At 40.9% G+C, this 25,452-nt stretch overlaps 1 protein-coding gene across 1 annotated transcript in view; it reads right to left on the reverse strand.

Moving 5' to 3' along the window:
* Positions 1 to 5,075: 5,075 nt before the first annotated feature.
* The window catches only part of CWC27 (CWC27 spliceosome associated cyclophilin), a 1,911,839-nt gene continuing 1,891,462 nt past the window's right edge, over positions 5,076 to 25,452 (reverse strand). The window contains exon 14 of the mRNA XM_044063365.1: positions 5,076 to 5,689. Coding sequence (XP_043919300.1) covers positions 5,527 to 5,689 — 163 coding nt within the window. The 3' untranslated portion in view covers positions 5,076 to 5,526. The remainder of the gene's footprint in view (positions 5,690 to 25,452) is intronic.

A 25,452-nucleotide genomic window follows, 5' to 3' on the forward strand; every position in this document is an offset into this window, starting at 1 on the left:
CTAAAAGGGACTTGACTGAGTAAAGAGGGAATCAGAACCTGACTTGTCTGGAAAAGGAGGTTTCTGAGTAGTAGGAGTCTGAGTAGACCCTTCTAGAACCCTTATTACCTCTGGGTGGAGGGCAAGACTGTCTACGAACAAAAGAAGGCTTAAAGGGATAATTCCTCTGAAACTTAGGAATAGGAGAAATAAAAATATACTTCAATTCCTGCAAGGCCTTGACCTTGTCTTGCAGGGGCTTAAGCTCAGCAGCTGCAGAACCAAAGAAATGTTCATTATCAAGGAGAGCATCCAACAATTTAGCCTTAATATCACCACACAAAGGCTGGAGGCAAAGCCAAGAGTAGAGCATCAACCCAGAACCAAAAGCAGCAGCTCTAGAATAAGCATCAGCTGCATCATAACTATATTTAATAGAATGGTGAGCCACTTGGGAAGAGATTCCCAACAAGGAGAGATATGAAACCGTCCCTCCGAATCAGGAACGTCAGATACAATCTGAGAGGCCTGGAAAAGAAGAGCCAAGACATAGCTGACTGAGTAATATGGGTCTGATAATTAATAGCTAGAAAGGCCAGAGCAGCAACAGTATACAACCTTTTGCCCAGCCGTTCCATGGCCCTACTGTCCTTGTCAGAAGGAAGCAATTTAGTAGAAGGCAAGAGCTTAGAAGGTTAGTCAGAATAGACAGACACAACAGAAGGGTCAGTAGAGGGAGATTTGTAGAAAAACTTACATTCATCATGTACCATATAAAATCTGTCAAGCTTTTTAGGGGCTAGAGGGTGGGAATCAGGATCCAGAAAAGCTGCTGAAAACATGCCCAACAGGGCAGCCAGGACCAGAAGAACAGCAGAGGATTTAGCAGACTCCACCTGGAGGAATTCATAATACTTTTCTAAGTGTCAGAAACCTGAGAACAGTCCCATTTAAAAAATTCCATCAAATGAGAGATAGCATTCCCAAAAGAGAGTTCCTCAAAAGGAGAATCTGGTCTAATGGAATCTTCTTCCTCAGAACCAAAGTCCAATGGAAAAGAAATCTGAGAGGAGTATGCCAAGAAGTCTTCCCCGGAGTTCAAGTCTTCATCAGAGGAGTCCTTCTCCCTAGCCTTTTTAATGATATACAGGACCAAGGAGGGGCACGGACAGAGCTCCCTGTGGAGGCTTCAAGGCCATGAGTGAATTAAACAACCCCTGGGTAAAATCCTACCATTCACACTGGGGATCTTTGGAAGCAGGGGAGATGCATTTAGTTTTCTGCTTCTTCTTTAGAGGGATGTCAGCCCTAAGGCCGGCACTCAATCAATGTAGTGGGAATCTCCTCCTGAACAAGAATCTGAAGAACACCCCTTGATACCTCAGATATGAGCAGCTGAGGTTCCCCTTCAACATCCGCAATGGATGTCTGTAGAGCCTTGAAGGATGTGCAAGAAGCTGGATCCATGCTGGCCTCTGATGTGGCTGCAGCACAGAAATCCAGTGAACAACTGGATGATCCTCTGGGCTTTCACCAGCCTTGAGAGAGACTTCCAGGAGAGGTTGTACAACAGCTGAATCTAACCTAATGTTTTTGGTGTTCTTCATGGCAGATGGTTGACCTTCAGGACTGGATGGTTCTGCCATGGCACCCTACGCCTACAACTTAAGATGTTGGTTATCCAGGTAGATAAACAAGAAGTAGAGATGACTATGAAGAGTCTTCAGGACAAAGACCTGACAAATTTAACACTTAGTATGGTCATGAGATGCACCCAAGCAAAAGAGACACTGCCCTTGACAGTCCTTATGGGGAATTTGTCTCCATTACTGACATTTTCCCTTTCTGGATGACATGTAAACCTCACAAACAAAAGAAAAAAAAGAGTTAAGAAGGAAAACCCCAATGGGTTATTATCTGATAATGGCTTGGTAACCAACACAAACAAAGGAGTGTTCAGACCAACAATCGAAGATGGAGTTCGGACTGGCGCTAAAGAAATTCTGAGGTATGTAAGTCCATACATCACCTTTATGGCCTACATCATGAGAGGGGAATATATGTGTGATGTACAATGTCTATAAAATCCTACGGCTTTGGTATACTGGCCAAACATCGGGCTACCTTTGGCAGAGGATCCCTTTAGTGAAGAATACTGCAACAGCGGTATGGAAGGACATCGCCTTTTTTGGCCATGCCTAAAACCCTTTCAAAAGCCTAAAAAGCCGAAGTCGCTGTTAGAACTTATGGTCTTATCAGGATCCAAAGACAAGACAGGACTCTCTGCACCAACAAGACTGAACCCAGAGGCTGATTTTGGACCTGAACTATCTAAAATCAAAGACCCAAGGGGAAAATATAGCTCTGAAAATCTTGGCATTGAACCATACCCTCGGCACCAGTCACTGATGCTCTGACTTCAAGTCCCTTCCTGAACCCACAGTATTGGAGTTGAAAGAGAGAGGGAAGCTGTCAGTGTTGAAGTATATTGCCTTCCTGGCACCTACGTAGGCGCTACAGAGTTAGCTAGGTCCAACAGTTACAGAAGCGAAGGATGTAATGGAACAGGTGAGATGATTGGAGGAGTAGAATGTCAAATAGTCAGTATGTTACCTGAGGATGGTACTGAAAGAACCCCAAGATGTATTTGCATTCTCAGAATCTTTCCCATCATCCTGTCAACATCATATTCCGTTAAGCTTCAAGATGACCTTACAGAAGAAGCCACAGACGAAAGCCTGGAAAATCTTCTTTCTTGAAGAATTGGTGAAAGTAATCTTGGGATCACCAGTTCCGATGAGAACTGGGGATGAAGAAATGATGGATGGTTCTGAGATGCTTTCGGTTCCAAACTCCGGGCAGCTTTAGGATCAGCAATAAAAACCCAACAAACCTTGGATCCTGGTGTGTAAAAGTTCTCCTTTATTGAATAGTACCAACAAAAATAGTAACCTTTTCACTAATTGAACCTTAATAGGCCTTAGGATCAGATCTTGACTGTTTCTGTCAGATCTAGAGAATGCTTTTTGGCTGAAGTAGGTGAGAACTTGTCCTTTTCTTTTTCCTTTTGTTTGCCATTACTTTTTTCTTTTTCTAGTGACTTTTTCCTAGAATTTGACCTATCCTGTTTCTTGGTTGAGGAGGAAGGTCCAGGCAATGAAGACCCTATCTATGATGGAAGAAGACTTTTCACAATCAACTTTTCATGCCTAGCTTGAAGCACCCAGGAAATGAAAGATGTGCAAAAGTGGCAATCTGAATCTAAATGAACAGTGCCCAAACAGTAAACACACAAAGTGTGAGGGTCTTCATGGAAGAGTGCTGATGCCCTCAGTCAGCACACTTTGTAAAGGCTTGAGAGTCAGCCATGACAAGTCTTCTCAGAAAAACTACTAATCCTAGGAACTCAGAGAATAAACACACACACACACACACACACACACAATAATATACAAGTATGCATATAATACATGTACCCAACTCTAATCACTATAAGGCAAAAATCTGAATTAATTTATGACTCTGTACTAAATACTGTACAACAACTAAACCTTATCTAAAGCTACTTAAAATATCTACCTAATAACCACACACAAGAATCAAGCAACAGAATTGAGAGAAAAATTATTTTCGTAGGAGGAGACAAGAACAAATAACTTTTGTAAAGGATAAGCTATGGACAGCCCTTGTAACACATCTTCATTCTTCAGCTGGCAAATGATACCTGTGGTACTAGGATGGAGTCCAGGGAATTATGGGTAGGGGAGGAGTCAGACCGCTGGAACCATGGAAGCTTCGAAATCGGTACCTACGTCGGATCCGACAACCCATATGTTGAATTGGATGAAAACAACACTATCTACTTTTAACCAATTTTGTCACATTATGTTTAATTTGATATAATTCTTTAAACTGTAGATATTTCCGTATATATATATATATATATATATATATATATATATATATATAAAGATTTTAAAATTACTTTCTTGAAATATTTTTCTAATACTTTGGAGCTTTTCTCCCCAGACCTCCACTAAAAATGGGTACCTACCCAGTCAGACTTTTCCATTAATCAAATGCCAATTAATAAATTAAATATATATACTGATCTGAGAGCACAAAATCAATTGTGAGAACTGGACTGCTGATGTGGATCATGGATGTTTTAGCCTTCAGCTACCTGGAATGGTTTATTTTTCTGCTAACTAAGCACTGAAAGGTGGTCATGAAACAATACAAATAAGCATGTACATTGGAAAGTTAGGGCGATTCACTCCGAGCATTTTAATACGAGTTCAAAATGGTGATCTTGTGTTTTGGAATTCATTCAGTTTCTACCCATGGATATTCAAATCAATCTCTCTGTCTCTCTTTCTTTCTTTCTCCCCCTTTTAAACAAGCTTGCATGCGTGCATACAGTTTATATCAGTAATTACAAATTATTAATTTTCTACACTTGTGAACCAATTGTCTTCAGCATAATCATTACTAAACCTGGGATGATGCATGATGCTGATAGTGTCTCTGTTTAACAATTGCAATGATTAGTCAAAATGTTTTCTTAAAACAAAGTCTTTTGTCAGGAGCAAAGGCATTTTTAAATGCTGTCTTAATCTAGCAACACGAGTGCTACTAATCACTTCTGTATAAAGGGGAAAGTTTCAGATAGACTTTTAAATGTTAAAAAAGCCCACTGAGGCAATAATTCCATTCTGCTACAAAAAATATTTTAATATTTTTTTTTGCAGATGAACATAACATTTAATAAAATCCGCAATTAATGAGATAAATTTACATCTTGCAAAGAGTACATTTTGAAGAAAGCTTTATCTCATAAAATGCACTTTATTTCATTGTTTTTCATGGTTTCAGGTACAGAAAATGATTCCCTTTGCCTACAACAGTTCTGTTCTCTGACCTTAAGCAAATATATGCTGGTGTAAGAACATTTAATTAAAATGAATAAGAATTATCCTATGCAAAAATGCAGTGAAAAAAGACCCAGTTTTGACATGGCTGACCACTGCAAATTATGGTTGTGTGTATATATATATATATATATATATATATATATATATATATATATATATTACAAATACTAAACAACTCTTAAGAACAAGTTAACCATGGTCTAAAATAATGATCAGAAATAAAAAACAAGGCAATAACAGCTTTTCATGTGACAGGTGAATGCTTCATCTATGTCTCCCACTAGACAACTCATACTGGGATCTTGCAACTCTTGAATGGTTCTTTTATATGATTCTAATGTAAGGGTAATGTAATAAGCATAAACCTAGACAGGCCAGCTGCTAGTTTAAGAGCTGTAAAACATGCTTAGTTATAATACAAATCGATCAACATGTTGAAATAATCCAGACAATACGTAGATGCGTTTAAAAGTGTGTGGTAGTTTAACCCAGTACACTGGATAGTCCAAGACAACTTGAGGATGAGTGCAGATTGATGCCACTGCCTTGGCATGTATTTTAACAAACACTATTTGATTTGTGCTCCTATCCTTGGACTTTATAAAGCATTAAATCATCGTTTTTCTTTCTTCTCTTTCATGATTTTCTTGCTTTCTTCTCGTCGTCTCTTGTTCACAGGGTTACGAGGGTCATAAATCTCAAAGGTGTCTTCATCCTGCATAGCTGCATCTTTAACTTTCCTGGACTGGTCCTCGAACTGAAGAACATGAGATAACCTGAAGGAAAAAACAATCAACACATTTGTAATGATTATACACAGGATAAGCTTCAGACCAAACACTAACGTACTGTATACACTTTACAGTCCCCTAAAGGGATGGACTCCCAAAGAAAATGTAAACAGCCTGTGGTAGCCCATGAACTGAAAAATAAGAAGTTATGTACTCACCACAACATTGCATCTGAGTAGGTGACTTCATTTGTCTGCAACCTTTGGGTCTTGGATCCGACTTCACATCAGAGCCGGCAACTTATTTTACAGCTTATGGATCCAAGCTCCTAGCTCCTCCCCTTACCCATAATCCCCTGCCAACCCTGACTGACCTCAGATCAAGTTTGCCCTTATACCAAAATTCAGACCAAAAGCATCTCGAAAGGGACCAAGCAAGGACATTCAAGAATTAACTTCTGAAGGCCAGGGGGAAGGAAGGGGGGATGGTTGCAGACAAATGAAGTCACCTACTCAGATGGAACGTTATGGTGAGTACATAACTTCTTAATCTGAAGTAGGGACTTCATTTGTCAGCAACCTTTGGGACAGAGTCCCCAGCTACCTGAATCTTGGGCGGCCATCATGGAAGGATGTTCCGGAGCACTGCAGAGCCAAAGGATGCTCTCCCTCTGGAAATAATGTCCAGCTTATAGTGGTTGATAAAGGTATGAGATGAGGCCCAAGTGGCTGCAGAGCAAATATCATCCAAAGATGCTCTAGATCTAAAGGCAGCAGAAGTAGATATGGAGCGAGTAGAATGCGCCCGTACTCCCTGAAGTGGGGGCCTCCCAGAAGTTTCATAGGCCAGAAGAATACACTGTGAAATCCATCATGATAAGGTGACCTTAGAAATAGCTTTACCCAAATTGAATTTGGCAAAGGAAATGAAAAACTGATCGGATTGTCTGTGACCAGCAGTCCTATGAATGTAGAAGCGCAGTTGTCTGTGCATGTCTAAGGAATGCAGCTTGTATTCTCCTTTATTCTGGTACTTAGGGAAGAAAACTGGCAGGTTAATGGACTGATTGATATTGGTTTCTGAAGCCACCTTAGGAAGAAAGGAGGGATTGGTCCTGAGGTACACTCTATCCTGATGAAAAATCAAGTAGGGAGGTTTCGCACAAAGGGCCTGAAGTTCGGAAACTCTTTTCGCTGAAGTGATGGTGACAAGGAAAGCCATTTTCATGGAAAGGTATTTAAGTTCGGCCAAGGCAGCTGGTTCAAAGGGAGGGGCAGTCAAGGCTTGAAGGACTAGTGATAGATCCCAAGGGGGTACAGCTTCCTTGACAGGAGGCCTGAGCAGGAAAGTACCCCTGAGGAAGGTTTTACATAATTTCGCAGTCATCTAGGGACCTGTCTCGTGTCCGACATGGTAATGAGAAATGGCTGCCAATTGAAGCTTGACCATAGAACAGCTAGCTCCCCGTTGAAAAAGTCCGGTGAGGAAATCCAAGACGGACGGTAACGAAGCCGTGAAGAGATCTACGTTATGGTGTTCCGCCCAGATGGAAAAACGCTTCCATTTACTGCGACAGACTTTTCTAGTGGAAGGTTTATGTGCTGCCACCAAGATGCTTTAACTGGTGAAGAGATGCCAGGAGTCCTGACTAAGAGTGGAACTGGAGCAGCCAAGCTGTCAGCTTCAGGCTGTCCAGATTCGGGGTCGATAGACCTAAGGGATGGGATATTAGATCCAGAATGGGATCCAGAATCCAGGGAGGATTCACCAGATGAGACCACAGGTAAGGGAACCAAGTTTGACGAGGCCAGAATGGGGCAATGAGGATCATTCTGCTCCCCAACAGAGAGGCTTTCTGTATAAGTTTCAGCATCAGGGGTAGAGGAGGATAGGCATAAAGTAGACCGGGAGGCCAAGCATGCACTAGAGCATCTCTCGGAGTTTTCCCGAGGGGGGGAATCAGAGCGAAGAAGCTGGAGCATTTCGTATTTGAGGGAGTGGCAAAAAGATCACAGCAGGGTTGCCCCCATTCGGCAAAAATCCGCTTCGCTACCTGGGAATTGAGAGACCACTCGTAAGGGGAAAGAATAGTGCAGCTGAGCTTGTCCGCCAGAATGTTGGACTGTCCCGGAATGTGCATTGCGATAAGGAAGCAGTTGGTGGAGATGGCCCATTCCCACACCCTTCATGGCCTCTCGACAGAGAGGGTAGGACCTGGATCCCCCCTGTTTGTTGATGTACCAGACAACTGACATGTTGTCCGTCTGTATCGCAATAGTTCCTACGGGAATAAGGTTCTGAAGTGCTTGCAACGCCAACAGCACCGCCCTCATCTCCAGAACACTGATATGCAAGGAGGTCTCTGTGTCATTCCACGTGCCTTGGACCGTTCTGCCTGAGCAATGCCCCCCCACCCGAGGCGAGAGGCATCTGTGGTCACCATGGCGAGGGGAGGCGGCGTGCAGAAGGGTCATCCCGTATGGAGGTCCGGGGACTGGAGCCACCATAAGAGGGCCCTCCTGCAAGCCCTGCTGAGTGAGATAGGGTGACTGAGGGGAAGAAACTGAAAGGACCATTGGACTAAAAGGGTCCACTGTAGCACCCTCATATTCAGACGAGCGCATGGAAGAAGAGTTATTGCTGCCGCCATGGAGCCTAGTGCCCTCAGGACCAATTCTGCCAGTGGGGCTTTTGATTGGAAGATGGCCTTGAAGTCGCTCCGAAGTGAGGAACGTTCGCAGACTTCTCGTATCTAGTTTGGCCCCTATGAACTCTATCACTTGTGTCGGAGCAAGGGAGGATTTGTTCATGTTGATCGTAATACCTAGTTGGGGAGTTAGCCGGAGAAAGTAATTTCTGGCTGTGCAGAGTAGATACCTTGTTGGGGCGGACAGAAGCCAGTCGTCCAGGTACGGGAAGACCTGCATTCACTGCTAACACTTTGGTAAACACCCTGGGGGCTGTGGTGAGACCAAAGGGAAGGACCCTGAACTGATAGTGACTGGCTCCCAGCCGGAAGCAGAGAAACCTCCTGGATCGTCTGTCCATTAAAATGTGGTAGTACGCATCATTGAGGTCTATTGAGCACATCCAGTCGCTCTCCTGCAAGAGGGGGAGAATGGATTGAAGGGTGACCATCCGGAATTTTTCTTTGGTTACTGACAGGCTCAAGAGTGAAAGGTCGAGAATCGGTCTCAAGTCCCCCATCTTTTTTGGCACCAGAAAGAACCTGGAGTAAAACCCTAATCTGAGCTGATCTGGGGGGACGGGCTGGATGGCTCTTTTTTCTAGCAGCTGCTGAATTTCTGCAGCTGCCACCTCCCTCTGATCGGGTGGTACATCAGGGAGGTTTTTGAGTCTGGGGACATGGTGCAGTGGAGCTCTAAAATCCAGCTGTCTCTTCTAAGAGCGGCAAACTAGATCTGAGGTCAATCAGGGTTGGCAGGGGATTATGGGTAAGGGGAGGAGCTAGGAGCTCAGATCCATAAGCTGTAAAATAAGTTGCCGGCTCGGATCCGAAGTCAGATCCAAGACCCAAAGGTTGCTGACAAAAGAAGTCCCTACTTCAGATTTATTGTTTCAAATGGCACTCAGTTTAATCAGTTCTAACTCAGAAGACTAATCCTTAACACCTGCTTAACTTCACAGCATTTAATCATCAAACATTATCAAATATGTTAGGAAAAAGGATAGAAAGATACACAGACAGATGGGTAGACAGGCAGACATATATATATATATATATATATATATATATATATATATATATATACATGCATAAACTTGAATCCCCGGCACTGAATGAAGTGTTCTCTACTTTACACTCAAATGAGCCCTACTAAACCTGTCATAGAACATGTAACACCACCTACATAATGACGGGTCTATATTTTATACTTGAAGTTTCAAACTTCGAACCTCATATGATCGACACCATACGAGTGAAGTCTGAAACATCGAATATATAATAAAAAAGAAAAACTTTGCTAAACGCTCTGAGCAGGGGGTCAAGCCCCCCTGTACACACCATAACCCCACTACTTAAATATACCAACTCAGAGATCACACTTCAGTGCAGAAAAGGGAAATCTTCCCATTCTGCGCCGTACGGAGCCATTCGTTTTAACCTTCGAACTTGTAAAAGTTTGATCATATGCTGTCGACCATGTGACATTCAAACTTTCACATATTTGAGGTTATAATAGGAACCCCATAACGACAGCAGCTAGACACAGCAGAAACGTTTCTATTTCATTACAAGTACTTCCTTCTTTTCTATTTTGTCATACTTTCTTCAAATCTGACACCATTTCGCAAATCTTAATAAACAGCATCAAACCTAAATTAAATACGGCACTCATTTCTTGAAACCTGTAAGCTTTTCTGACAATGCAGGAAATAATATAGCAATAACCCACGCCTGGGTGTGGGTAATGCTAAATTTACCCACGGTTGGCGTGGTTTGGTCCCAGGCGCTAAGCCCGAGGACCAAACAAAGCCAACCGTGGGTAAATTTAGCATTATCCACACCCAGAAGTGGGGTATTGCTATTATACCATGACATTATTTAAGAAAAGAAACTATTACTTTTCTTAAATAATGGCATAGTATAATGCCTGTTTGCTGCCCTTCCGTAGATGTCTGGCATCCGGCAGTTCTGATGTACTGCACGCCTGCGCAGTACATCAGAGCTGTGGCAAAAACGGAGAAAGCAAGATCTCCGTTGCTTTTTTTATAGCTATGTTAAATGAGTTTAACATAGCGAGACAGTTTTAAAATAAGCAACGGAGATGTCCGTTACTTATTTTAAAACAGTCTCGCTATGTTAAACTCATTTAACTTAGCGAAACTCTAAAATAAGCAGCAGAGATCTTGCTTTCTCCGTTGCTTTAAACACTGTCTCGCTATGTTAAATGGGTTTAACATAGCGAGACAGCTTTAAAATAAGCAACGGACATCTCCGTTGCTTATTTTAAAGCTGTCTCGCTATGTTAAACCCATTTAACATAGCGAGACAGTGTTTTAAAAAACCGAGTTATACTAATGGGAAAAAGTCCGGGCGACCGGACCTTTTTCCATTAGTATAACTCGATTTACAACGGGCACGCTGGCCAATCAGCGTGCATGTTTTGGGGGGGGGGTCATGGTATAATGCAGAATAACTAGTTCCAAGAAGTACAGTAAAAAAAACACTGGAAGACAAAGAATACACTAAGTTTTTTTTTTTTAAGAAAATACCAACAATGGCAAAAATACCTGATTAAAGGGAAATAGGGAAACAACAAAACCAAATATGGTAAAACAGAAACTACTATATGAGACAACAAAATGCCAAATGCCTGCGAAAGCTAAAGGAAGGATAGAAAGATCAAAATGGAATAACTTAGAAGAAACTTTTAGAGAAAAATATGGAAATAACTCATGATAAATCACTAATTTTCACTCTGTAGAGGTATCTGCATCTGAGCACGATGGCACCAAACGAGATCTGAGGTATTGGGCATGGACTAAGGTATTATGGGTACAGGGAGGAACTTGAGATTTGAATCCAAAGTCTAGAGTATGCGGCTGAGTCAGATCTGAGGATCGGATCCAAACCCATGTGTACAGGAAGAATGAAAAGGACATCAGATTCAGCAATTTCCTGCGGTAATCACCTTAGCTGACTCATGAATCTCATTCGCACAAGCACCTCCCATTCACTCTCCCAGACACATGCACACATTCAAACACACCCACAAAAACCACCATACCTATTACAATTTCAAGTTAATAGAACATCCATGACGTGTCTTCTTATTTTCATCCCTGCCCTCATAAATCATGGATCCTTACAGTCAAGTCAATAATGTTGCACAACAGATTTTAATTTTTCTTATTCTTCATAAAATGCATTATGAATCTGGAACTGTTGCTCTATTAATGTTTTAAGTGAGTCCGTGTAGTAGTTTACAATTGTCTCTGTTTTACAGAATGCTCTTGATGTTGCCTCTTATAGGTGTTCTGTATCTTGTAACTCATGGACCAATGCAGTCAGTGAATAATGCCAGACATTAAAGGTGTCATACTTCTTACAGTGTAATACACTCAAACACAACCCCTCCTCAGTCAGCATACAGGGTTAACGATCTAACCGACTGCTTTCTGTGCCAAAAGTGCAAGGTTCAAAATCACTTCCCCTTTAACTTTTATTTAAAGGAGAGCTCCACCCAAATGTCAATTTTTTTTTCTTTACAAAAAGTCATCTTCCTTCCATGTGATCCAACACTAAACATTCCACAGACAGGAAAAGCATAATTTAATCTTTCTTCTTCTTTCGGCTTTTCCCGGTTAGGGGTCGCCACAGCGGATCATCTGTCCGCTCATGATTGGCAGTGGAGTTTTACCGTGTCGAGTTGCCAGCCCGGCGCCCAACCTTCCACAGAAGGCACACACACACGCACACATTCACACCTAGGGCCAATTTAGAGTGTCCAATTCACCTACTGCATGTCTTTGGGATGTGGGCGGAAACCGGAGCACCCGGAGGTAACCCACACGACCACAGGGAGGACATGCAGACTCTGCACAGAAGGCACTCCAGCCGAGAATAGAACCGGAGAACCTCTTGCTGTGAGGCAGCAATGCTAACCACTGCACCACCGTGGCTGCCCGAAAAGCATAATTTAATAATTATTCTATTTGTTTGTTTCTAATTATCTTTGACTTTCCTATGTTTGTCTCATTATCTGTTATATCATGAAGTCTAGGAGTGGCAGTATAATTAGGTTAGGTCAATTATTCCATCACTTATTCAAGTTACAGAGCTATTAAAAAACAATGGCTAACAATGGCATTTAAGTGTGCCTTATCATTCACAGATTACCAGCATCACACCTCAGATAAGCAGGGTAGCCTGGAGCTACAGCTGGAAGTCTGAACAAAAGCAAGCATTTCAAGCTTAGTTTTCAGATGCAAATGAACACGAAAACTCCACTCACACTTTATTTTTTCTTACTACAAATTAGTTGTCTTTCCCTTTAATCCACCCCAGTATAGTCCACACTAAGGAGCCTGCCAAATGGTGTATGATCTAAAGAGAATGGAAGTATATGGAGGTGGCAATGGAGGAGTTTGAAGTCAGCAGCAGGTTAGCCAAAATACTAAACTTAGTGAGATGTTTCAGAGATACAAATCTATCTCTTCTACCAGAATGCTTACATCAGTGACTATGTGGCTCAGTTAACAAAATCAGTCTAAGCTTGTAATCATGGAGAGAGATTATAGCAAAAACTGAGACACATCACTATATGTGGAATAAATGTAAAGTGCATACAAAAATATCATCACAAAAAAAGAAAACCAACACCTGAAAATGCTTTAAACACTGTTCTAGAAAAGGAAGCAATAAAAAAGTAAAAGATTTGCAAGCCCAACCTTTCAAGGGAGTAGTCCAAAGAGTATGGATTGCAGCAAAGTCAATGCATGTTGTGTGCAACTGCAAACATTGCACAGCATCTTAATGCAAAGTTAAGCAAGAAAAAAATGCTGTACAAGTAGACAGAACAAAAACAACTAAAACTAAGAAAAATAATCTTATCAGAAAGCTTGTTTTCAAAGAGCTAAAATGAAGTTTGTGCGCTGAATGCTTGTAACATGTTCTTGCCCAGGAGGAAAACAAAGTGTGTGTGTGTGTGGGGGGGTAGCAGCAAACATTTTTCTTTGCACAGTATGTAAAAATCTGAATCTGTAAAAGTTAACATAAAGATGGTGCAAATAATGACAGAAGAGAAAAAAATATTGATTTTGTGATGAGTATTTGAAGCTAATTAAGGGAAGGAAGTCATTTTGTAAGCAGCTGATTTTAGACTGAAACTATACATGGGATAATATATGAAAATAGTTGAGCATTGTTAATGCAAACGCTATGGGTAAAGAATAAAAAGAAATATTATTCCATCAGTACTTCAAGGTATTTGCACAAGCTTGTTGAGCAGAACTTAAAGGGGCAAAAAAGCATGTATATGCCAAATGTGAAGCTTTATGAAAATAAGTTTATGAAATATTAAGCTGTGTTTGAAGAAGAAATCAGTACACTAAAATGATTCACAGCTAATATTCTAGTTCCAGTACAAGTGAAAACTACATAATTCAAACCCAGATCAGTTCCTCACACTCATGCCAATGCAACAAATCAATTCATAATTACAGAAATTATCTAGAGACTTAAAATTATGTGATCAAGCTGTGATGCTAGATTTTAAGCACAATGTACCAATGCATTGAGAATAATAAACTCACTGGACAACCAAGGATAAAATTCAGTAATACGTGCATGAATAAACGCTGAATGACAGGCCTAAAGCAAGTAATGCAAAGTTTATATCACACTACAGTAGAGAAGTAAAGACTAAATGTTAGAGATGGGTATGAATTGAGTACATTGAATACACTTGCAGATCACTAAAGCCAATAACTCTGCTGGTAAAGCACTATTCTCTTGCACCATAGCCAAATTATGGAACTCCCTCCCACCCACAATTACCTCCTTACCATCATTCACCCACTTCAAAACTTTACTAAAAGCGCACCTAAAAACATGCTGGCTATGCCCTTGCAACTCCCACTCTAATATCACCCACCCCATCCAAACACTACCTTTCTTTCCACTCCACTAACTACCTTGATTATAGCAAGCTCAGATGCTCATAAGCCAGTACTTATTATACAGCAGGAACTTCTTCTTGTAACATTTGTTAATGTCTGTTATGTACTTCACAGATAAAGATTCTAGTTGTTTACTGATGTACTATGTTCTTCATCTGTAAATATGTGGGCGCAGTGGTGCAGCGGTTAATGCTGTCACCTCACAGCAAGAGGATCTCCGGTTCGATTCTCGGCTGGGGTGCCTTCTGTGTAGAGTTTGCATGTTCTCCCTGCATTCGCGTGGGTTTCCTCCGGGTACTCCGGTTTCCTCCCACATTCTAAAAACATGCTTCTGGAGCATTTCTCCCCAGGCCTCCGCTGAAAACAGGATCTGTGGAACCTAGTCGGACTTTCCCGGTCAACAAATGTTAAATAAAATAAATAAATAAAAAATAAAATGTTGTAAGCAATTGCTATGTAAATTGTTAATCGCTATGTAATCCAATCTAACTACTGTCTGTTTATTTTAACTGTGGAGCTTTTCTCCCCGGGCCTCCACTGAAAATGGACCTACGTCCAGTCGGACACTCTCGGTCAACAAATATAAATAAATAAATAAATAAATAAATAAATAATGAATTGTTGAGATCTAGAGTTAATGACCTTCCTCAAGGATGCTCTGTAACACTGAAAATGTTGTATAAAGTTAATCTCAGACTATACAGAACAACAGACTTAGCCATATCATATGTACAATGGTCTGGCTTAGAACAAGTAAAGGAAGATGTGTGATGAATGCCAAGCAAACAGCAAATCAGCACTGAATGCACATGTATATCCATCCTGGGAATGACCGATAAAGCCATAGCCTAAAATGCATGCAGATTATGTTAGCCCATTCTTTGGAAAATGTTTTCAGTGGTGATAGGTGTTCATTCAGTGGTTAGATGAGTGTGTTACAAATTCTGTTATTTCTCATTCAAACACTGAAAACTGAAACAGTTTAAACATACATTTTTTTTTAAGAAGACTGCCTTTAAATAGAACTTGTTTCAGTAGTGAAGAATTTGCAAATTTTATGAAAAAAAATGGAATTCATCTTGTTACTAGTACTCCATTTCATGTTTCGCATAATACCCTGAAAGAGAAGGTAATGCAGATTTTGAAGACAGGGCTGAAGAAAATGAAAGGTGCATTTGAGGAAACAAGGCTGTCACAAGTTCTATTCTGGCTAAGGAATTGCTCTTCCGGTGATGATAGCTTCGTCTCTAGCCAAAATGCAGACTACATAAAGACTGAGATATATGAAAGCAAATATCCAAAGAAAACAGTGTCCTGAGAAACAATCTTTCAATAGACATAGAAAATTGAGAAGCTTTCCACCTGAAGATGAAGTCTATATGAGGGGCAACTATCATGGTCATACAAATTCCTGGTGCCATTCAACAGTTGTTCAGAACTTGTGTATTGCATTTTGGTCAGCAGTCACAGATTTTCTATGAGAAGGCATGTCAATCGAATAAACAGCAAGAGTCACAGAGACTGAACACCTTTTTCATAATCTTTTTATTTTTTAAGAGTTTAGAAACACCTAGAATCCAGAAACAGGATGCAACATCCTGTAATCAATAAACAGATACACTAAAAATATTAATCCAATATTTCATACCAAAATTATACATAAATATGCCAAAACTTGAACTCTTTGAAAATAACCCTCTATATTTTTAAGCACATCCTCATATATCATATAATGGGTCTACCTGATAACACTGACACGCTAAAACACCGACAACTCCACATTGGGGTTTAGGGGGCTTGCTCCCTTGCTAAAAGAGTTCTATATTTTATCTTTCAAGGTTTTCTGTTACTTATAAATAGCTTCTTCTGATAATGTTCAGTGCAGAGATACAAGTGTGAACAGGTGTTTTACTATCAGTCAATGTCAACTTTTATAAAACGTACAAAGCACTGTTAAACTTCCTACAAACATATGCATTAAATAAGTACACTTAAGTCAATGACTATCATGCAAGGCATGCTCATATCACTTAAAGATTCATAATTTTAAAGACTTGTAATATCAGCTTAAGTATTATGGCATTTCAGTAAAGTAGGTTCTGCTTTCAGCCAGTTCTCATTTGTTTATAAGCAGAGACTTGATGGAAGCTCAGGTAGTTGTAAATGATCTCACTGCACTTATCGAAAAGAGTATTGGAATTTTCCTGGTGCTCTGTGCAACGTTCCCTTAGTCTGTATAAATACTATCTCGTCTCTTCCCTGAAAAGAGGCTGCTAGCCTAGTGGTATTAAATCAATGAACAAAGAATAAATAAAATAAACAAGCACCTTCACTGGGTACTGGTTTAACCCCTTTTGGAAGGAAGAAAGGGTGACTACTTGCAAATTCATGGAGGACTTTATGTGTAAGACCCTTTCCTCGAAGCAGGGATATCAATCCCCTGTGATTTCCATACACACAAGTAGATTAAAGATTCATAATTTTAAAGACTTGTAATATCAGCTTAGGTATTATGGCATTTCAGTAAAGTAGGTTCTGCTTTCAGCCAGTTCTCATTTGTTTATAAGCAGAGACTTGATGGAAGCTCAGGTAGTTGTAAATGATCTCACTGCACTTATTGAAAAGAGTACTGGAATTTTCCTGGTGCTCTGTGCAACGTTCCCTTAGTCTGTATAAATACTATCTTGTCTCTTCCCTGAAAAGAGGCTGCTAGCCTAGTGGTATTAAATCAATGAACAAAGGATAAATAAAATAAACAAGCACCTTCACTGGGTACTGGTTTAACCCCTTTTGGAAGGAAGAAAGGGTGACTACTTGCAAATTCATGGAGGACTTTATGTGTAAGACCCTTTCCTCGAAGCAGGATATCAATCCCCTGTGATTTCCATACACACAAGTAGTCAGTATGGAAGGCAGACAGTTTAGCAGTAATACCTCTCAAGGGGCTGGCCTGTACCTCTGTCATGCAAAAGACATGAATTGTGACATACATGTATTCCTGGGTGTGAACGACAAACCGGATGTAAAAGAAGTATATGCTGAAGGTACTGACATCACACAGGAGCCTGTAGAGGGTCCTCTGGACTACTTGCCTAGTAACTACATATGAACATATAAAACTACAGTAACAAGTCTAAGTGCTACTCTCCACAGCCATGTCAATTATTACACAACTGTCACAAAGGGAATGGGTTACTAGTAAACCACCCTTAAGAAAGACTCTGTCCTTACCATCTAAGCACATGTAAATTAAACCTGGAATTTTAAACAAAAAAGGGCCAAAAAATGAATCAGCAGGATATGCAGCTAAATTCACTCAATGCTTATCTTCTGATTGGAATCCACACCATCTCGGAATGGCAGTGAATACAGAGGTCTGCGCTCAGTTTTTTTTTTCTTAACTTGGTGCATTTACAGCCTGGTTACTATTGTTGGCTATTAATAAAGTTACCTGAAGAAACATATCACTTCCTACATAGCTTGTTACTCATCAACATTATAAACTGAATTAAGAAAAAAAAAACTGACACAAGTTCTACTTCTTTGCTTTTTCTCCTTGTTTAAGCCAAACAAAAGTTATGTTAGCATTTTTTAGTTTGTTCTGAGACTTTACTTTGCTTAATTTGCAGTTGTAGGAAGATTGTGTATTACTGCAAGATTTTACCATTGCTTATATATAACTATTTAATTTATTTATTTATTTATTTTACATTTGCTTACCAGGAGGCCCAGAAAAAAAAAGTTCCACATAAAACCGAAGAAATTTTGACATATGCATAAATAAGCTTACATATAACACAGAGAAAAGTATCATATTTACACAAAAAAAAACAGAGCAAAAGTTTTATGCACATATTCATGTATACAGGCTCCACATATATATCTCACAGAAATATAAATAAACACTGTATTAAGAAAATCTACAAAGTAAAAAGGGTATTTTAACATATTCACAGCTAAAAATACTGCACTTCTAGTCCCATAAGTAGAATTGCTTGGACAAGGTAGCTTTCTGTATTTTGAACCCAGTGGGTACCAGTCTTGTAGCTTCATTCACAGATGTAGCAGAACTGTGAACTACTGCCAGATCTGAGCCTCATTTAGTCATTTATTGTAGCATTTTTTCCCATAAACAGTATTACTGGCAAATTTTTGCACAGTCTGATGCCTTAGTCTGTGGTGGGACTGCAGTTGTGACAGTAATGTGAATTTGGCTCCAGGGTTTGTGCTACCAAACTTTTCATAGCTGTATATACCTGCTTAAAGTTGCATTCTGGTGCCTTTCTGTTTTCTTTGCTACTATTTTCCCCTGTTTATTTCTGTTTGCCTCAGCCCTCTAAGGTTAAGGCCAAAAACAAGGCTTCAATGGACTCTGACAATGTCCTGGGATGCCTCCTAAATAGCCTGAAACATGATGTATTGAGACCACTGGAGTCACTTTTCGACTATAACCTAAAAACAGGCTTTGTACCATGTGATTAGAGGACTGCAATGGTTATCTCACTTTCTGAGGCTGAACAAACCACTGGCTCTGGAAACTCCAAACCCATTAGTCTGATTAGTTTAATATGTAAAGCCATGGAACAAATTATCATGGAAATAATCAACAAGGACAGAGGTAACCTTCAGACACTGGGCAAAACCAGCTTGGCTTTGTTAAGGGAAGGGGTCATGTCTACCAAACCTGGTAGACTTCTTTGTCATCAAGGCAATGGATGAAGGGAAAACAGTGCATACTGTCTACCTGGACATGGCTAAAGCGTTTGTTACAATACACAAAACCAATGGACTACGGAGACCAAGAAAAAACAATAAATGTGAAAATCTCTGAGCACAGGATCCCAATAAAGGCAGACTCGCTTGTTGTTCGAAATCGAACCAAATTTAATCCACATAGTAAAACAAAGGTTACAAAAAGTTTAGCGCTTTCATTTCCTAACCAGAAACTTCTTCAGAACAACATAATTAAATACAGCTTACTAATTTATAGTCAAAATTAAAATCAATGTAAAAATACAATTGGTTCACTCGTAGGTTATTTGCTTTGACTTGAAATACAAGTTAAAGTCATAGTGCAAGTGCAGGTTAATAGTGGCCAAGCATAGCTGAATTTTCTCAGAACCTTACATGTAATTCATCCTATACATACCAGATATACATGTAAAATTACTTAAAACAGTACATAAACCATTGTTTCCAATACCCCACTAAAGTGTATAGTTGACAAACTTAATGAACTGCTCGTAAATCCCTATATAACTCACTGGATTGCCAGTTGGCTCACAGATAGGACCCAGGAAGTCAGGATTAGTGAGACCACCTCCATTAACAGACTGGTCATCAGTTAGGTACCTAAGGGCTCCATGCTGGGACCAATCCTATTTGGCATCTACTTCTCGGAGGTAAAGGTTGTCAAAGGCCTTTGGCTGACCAAGTTTGCAGGTGAATGGAAATAGGGAGCTATCGCAGATTTCTCCCATGAAAGTCATGGATTAAAACTCAATTCCAAGAAATGCATTATAGTGCCTTTTGGGAAAACTGGCACCCAGGCTGATTACTCCATCGACCGGATTCCCAGTAGTCAGGGATTTAGGAATTAGAAGTTATGTACTTACCATAACTAGGTATCTGTGTTGTCCATTTTCATTCCTCCTCAATAATGGGTCTCAGATCAGATATCGGATCCAACTTGCCCGCTGTACAAGACTTTAGGATTTGAGTCTTGAGTTCCCCCCTCTACCCATAATGCACTGTACCTTCCTGAATTCACCAGATCGAATTTGCTGCTCTATAACTGAAAGGGTTACTGCAACTACAGAGAAAGAAAATATCTGAGACTCAAACCTGGAACCCATGGGTTCTGAATTCTTTCAAGCACTTCACAAAAGCACCATGCCAGGGGATGGTTGGGAGGGACATGAGAAGGAATGAAAATGGATGACACAGATGCTTAGTTATGCTAAGTACATAATTTCTAAATATGATGTCCTTTTCATTCCTCCTCACTAATGTGTCACAGTCCTCAGCTACTTAAACCCTGGGTAGCCCTTAAGAAGGATGTGCCGGAGCATGATCATGCCAAAGGATGCACTGCTCCTAGAAACAATATATAACTTGTAATGTGAAACAAATATATGAGTCTTAGTCCAAGTGGCTGCAACACATACTTCAGCAATTGAGGCTCTGGAAAATAAAGCAGATAAAGCAGCCATAGCTCTGGTGGAATGAGCCTTGGGAGACTGGAGTAAGTCTACACCTTTCTTACAATAAAAAAATGAAATGCAGTCTGTTATCCATTTAGCTAAAGTGATTTTCTAAACTGCCTGTCCTGACCGGCTTGCTGAGAATGAGACAAAGAGCTGATTGGACTTCCTATGACTCTCTGTTCTATGGAGGCAGAAATGTGAAAGCCCATGAACATCTAGGAGATGTAAAAGATGCACACCTTTGTTCGAAAATTTAGGGAAGAAAACTGGTAACTGAATGGACTGGTTAATGTTAGACTCATGGCCACCTTAGGCACAAAAGAAGGATTTGGTCTTAAGAATACTCTATCTTTGTGAAAAATTATGTAAGGAGGTTTGGCTGACAAAGCCTGAAGCTCCAATATTCTATTAGCTGATGTTAATAGCTACTAAGAAGATCATTTTCCAAGAAAGAAATTTCATGTCACAAGAAAAGGCTTCTGGGTAAGGCCTTTCAGTAGCACTATGAGATCCCAAGGGGGAAGGATCTTTTATTGGAGGTCTAAGATGAAAAACTCCCTCTTTACATAATATGGAAAAAAAAAGAGAAGAGTTTCTCTTCCCAGCATGAAAATTGGACATGGCAGCCAGTTGGAGTTTGATGGTGGACAGACTAGCTCCTTCTCGAAAAAGAGTGCTAAGAAAAAAGAGAATTGACGCTATGGACGCCGAGAAAGGATCAATATCTTCCACTGACGCTCAAACAGAAAACCTCTTCCACTTGCTAATGTAGGTTTTTTTTAGGGGATGCCCTCTGAGAGGCCAAGATAATGTCACTGACGGAGGGAGCAAGCCTGGACTTTATTAGAATTACTGGAATTGAGAAACCATGCAGTCAGCTTGAAGGTGTGAAGATTGGGAAGCTGACTTTCTGATATGTGAGATATGAGATCCTGTATGGGATCCAGAATCCAAGGCAGATACTTGAGGTGAGATGAAAGAAAGGGGAACCACACCTGGGCAGAAAGGGACAATGAGGATTAAGGAACTCTTCGATCTGCTGACTTTCTGTACAACTTTTGGGATCAATGGCAGTGGTGGGTAAGCATAAAGGAGACCAGGGGGCCAACAGTGGACTACAGCATCCCTTGGTGACTCCCCCTCTGGGGGAGGTCATGGGGGGATCACAGCAAAATACTTGTTGGCTACTGTCTGGTTGAGGGACCACTCATGAAGGGTCAAAATGGACCTGCTGAATCTATCCGTTAGAATGTTGTTTACCCACTGGGTTGGGAGGGTGGCCTAATGGTTAATGTGTTTGCCTTACAAACACAAGGTGCAGGGTTCGAGTCTCACAAGGGATAATTGGCTGGGCTTAAAATGGCTCACAAGGGCAGTTAGCTTAGTACTAACCTATGAACCTATGAACCCCCGGAATGTGTGTTGCAATCAGAAAACGGTATGAAGATATCACCCATTCTCAAACTCTCATGGCCTGCTTACACAATGGGTAAGAAAATGGTCCTCCTTGTTTGTTGATGTACCAGACTATTGACATCTTGTCTGTGTGAACTGCAATCTCCCCCAGACGGAGAACGTCCTGGATGACTCTTTTTTGTAGAAGTTTTTGAACTTCTCATACCGCGTACTCCCTCTGACTAGGTGGAACTTCAGGGAGTTTCCTCCTTGAACCTGGAAATGTTAGAGAAAAGGGAATGCAATAGCCTCTGGATATTATGTTTAGCACCCAGATATTGTTTGCTATACTTGTCCATGCATCCAGATGCAGGGATAGACGACTCCAGACTGCCACCAGAAATGGACAGTCAGGCATCACTTCAGGAGCACTGAAAGGGCCTATCAGGAAAAGGTTCCCTGGAGCCCTGATTCTGCAGACCCTCTGCCTCTGGGGCAGCACCTACCACTGAAACCTCTACCTCTGGAGTAAGTATCCCACGTGGGTTCTGAAAAGAGCCTTGTGACTTTCTGAACCAAGTTTTCTTCTCTCCTCATTGGCTCCTGGAGAAGACCCTCTGAGAAGTAGAAAACTTGATCCCCAGGGCAGACGAGGTCTTTTCTTCTTGCTTGCTGCTGGTTACTGTGTTTTTCACAGAGGGTCCAAACAAGGAGGACCCATCGAAGGGTGTATTAATGAATGATGCCTTGAAAGTGTCAACAGAGTCACAAAGCTGGATCCAGGCATGTCTCCTGATGGCTATGCCTCTACTGGTTGCTCGAGAGGTGCCTTCTGCTGCATGTGAAATCAACCTCTTCAAGGAATTAGTGCCACATCTGGACGCAACGAGCAGCAAACAAGATCTGGGGAGTTGAGAAAGGTATGGTGAATTGTGGGTAGAGGGAGGAGCTTGAGACTCAGATCCTAAAGTCTTGTAAAGCAGCTGTCAGATCAGATATCGGATCTGACACCCATTAGTGAGAAGGAATGAAAAGGACGACATCAGATCATATGTAGACAGTAATCTGGGCTTTAAACAATGTGTGGCCAAGGTATTTAGAAAATCATTCTGTGCCATCCATCCTATAAGAAAGGGCATGGCGCCCAGGTTCAAGAAAGTCATAGTGCCATTTTGTTTGGTCCATATCAGACCCATCATTGAGTATAATATTCTCCTCCAGCATATAACTGACCAGACATTTGCAACAGTTGGAATGCCCACAAATGTTCATTACCACAAGAATCCAGGATATACGCATATTGTCGTACATGGATCACCTTAAAGCTCTTTCTCTATACTTGGTGACCTACAGATTATTGAGAGGTGATCTACGCCTGGCATACAAGGCATGCTCGAATCCAGCTGTGACGGAACTTTTGCACATTGGCAAAATGAACAGCATCAGAGCCACTAGATCCAATGATTTAAATTATGCTTGTGACAAAGACATGATGGCAAGACAGATATGTGTCTCAGAGGATTCCCATGCTTTGGAACAGTCTCCCCAATCCATGTGAAACAGAGACCATCACTGACTCTACTCAAGCATAACCCTGACCAATGGAAGTGAAATGGGAAATTCACCCTGGATCTAGCCCTCATGTCTCTGATACAGACAGACAGTAACTATACCTAAAGTAACTTAACCCTCACATAGCCTCTAGAAACTTCCTAACACATATCCTGTCATAATAAACGTCTGTGACACAGAAGGATACAATTGCGTTGGGTTGCACGGCTAGGCTTATAAAGGCCTTGGTGGTCGTTAACCTACTTTATACTTATAAACCTATGAACAATAACACATTTGCCTGGTTTTATTCTGCCTTTTCTGGTTCTCTGTTTTTTATTACCCCTAGGACTACTAATGTTGCAGACTTCAAAAATACAAAAATCTTAACTGCAGCCTCAGCTAAATGCTGCCTTCCCCCACAAGCTCAGCATGCTGCAAAATGCCTTTCATCTGCAGAGCTGCCCCTGGCAAGACTTATTCTCATTTCACAGAACCACCAGTGGAATGAACGTCACACTTTCAGCTTAGCATCAACCACTAAACAAACTGACAAGCGCTTAATATCTACAGGGAACTTTTTAGCATGTCTGTCTACACAGCAGTTTTGTTGGCTAATAAATGTGTGATGTCTGGACTTGTTCCCCCTGTGGTGAATAAGATTAGTCAGTTCAGTCCACAGCAATTCAAGTATCCCCTCCCCCAAAGGGCTTCCAGAACCTTTATTAGATTTTTCTGAACTGCCCTGACCTGCTATGATTTATAAACTGTTTCCAGCTTTAGTCTGCTGTGCCATTTTGTCAAAATGTGCTGACCTGCTCTACTTCCTGAGCTGGTTGGTTTGTTGTGCTCTTGCTGTACCTCTTCAGAGTGACTTATTGACTTGTATCAATTTTACAACTGCTTCCTGTCCCATGCTGCTGTGTTAATGTGTCACAATTTTCAAAACTGCACTGAAACAAAGTCAACTAGCCAGCTTTAATGACAATTAATACCAGTTTCCTTTTTCTTACCCTAAAATGCAGCCTATGCTAAATTAACATAATTTATTAACTGGTGTTTTGATATACTGTAAGAATACAAGAAGTACCCAAACTTGCACATTTTAGTGAGATAAAAAGTTTAATTGTGCACGTACATACATATGTAAGGAGAAACATAAAAAGACTGGGAAGCGTATTTAAAATGGCAGAGATTAAGAAACTACAGGTGAAAGCACATGAAGAGATGGACCAGGTTTGTGTACACTCTACAAAAATTAGATCTGTTGCATATTTTCAATAACTTTGGAAACTTTATGTCAAACTCTTGATGCTAAACTACACAGTTTTAGATTATTCTGTGGTGCACTTTAAGACTATAGCTTGAATATATGAAGTAGTAAATAAAACGTATCTGTTTTATTTCTTCTTGGTAATGCACAGGTGGTGGTGCTGCGGTAGCGTTGTCGCCTCACAGTAAGACGTTGTCCTGTTCGATTCTCAGCTAGAGCGTCTTCTGTGTGGAGACGTACGTGAATGGGCATACCTTCGTTGAAGGTTGTGTGTCAGGGCCGGCAACTCGGCACATAAAAAATCTACTGCCAATCATTAGCGGACCGGAGTTCCACTGTGGCGTCCCCTAACCGGGAAAAGCCGAAAGACACAACAACAACAATGCACACTACTGTTACATTTGTCCCTTCTACTCTGCCCCTTCAGTAACAAAAGTATGTTCTTGAACCCAGTGAAAACAACTATACAAGTCCCTGCACACTTGTTTGTGTCTTTCGGCTTTTCCCGGTTAGGAGTCACCACAGTGGAACTCCGGTCCGCTAATGATTGGCAGTTGATTTTTACGCACCTGCTTGCCAGGCCTGACGCACAACCTTCAACAAAGGTACGCCCATTCACGCATGTCTCCACGCAGAAGACGCTCTAGCTGAGAACTGAACCGGACAGCGTCTTACTGTGAGGCGACAACGCTACCGCAGCACAAGTCCCTGCTCACTACATAATTCAATTAGCAGAG

Source organism: Protopterus annectens, chromosome 2.part1, assembly GCF_019279795.1.
Source record: "Protopterus annectens isolate FY-2018-M chromosome 2.part1, PAN1.0, whole genome shotgun sequence".
In the NCBI taxonomy this organism is placed as follows: Eukaryota; Metazoa; Chordata; order Ceratodontiformes; family Protopteridae; genus Protopterus; species Protopterus annectens.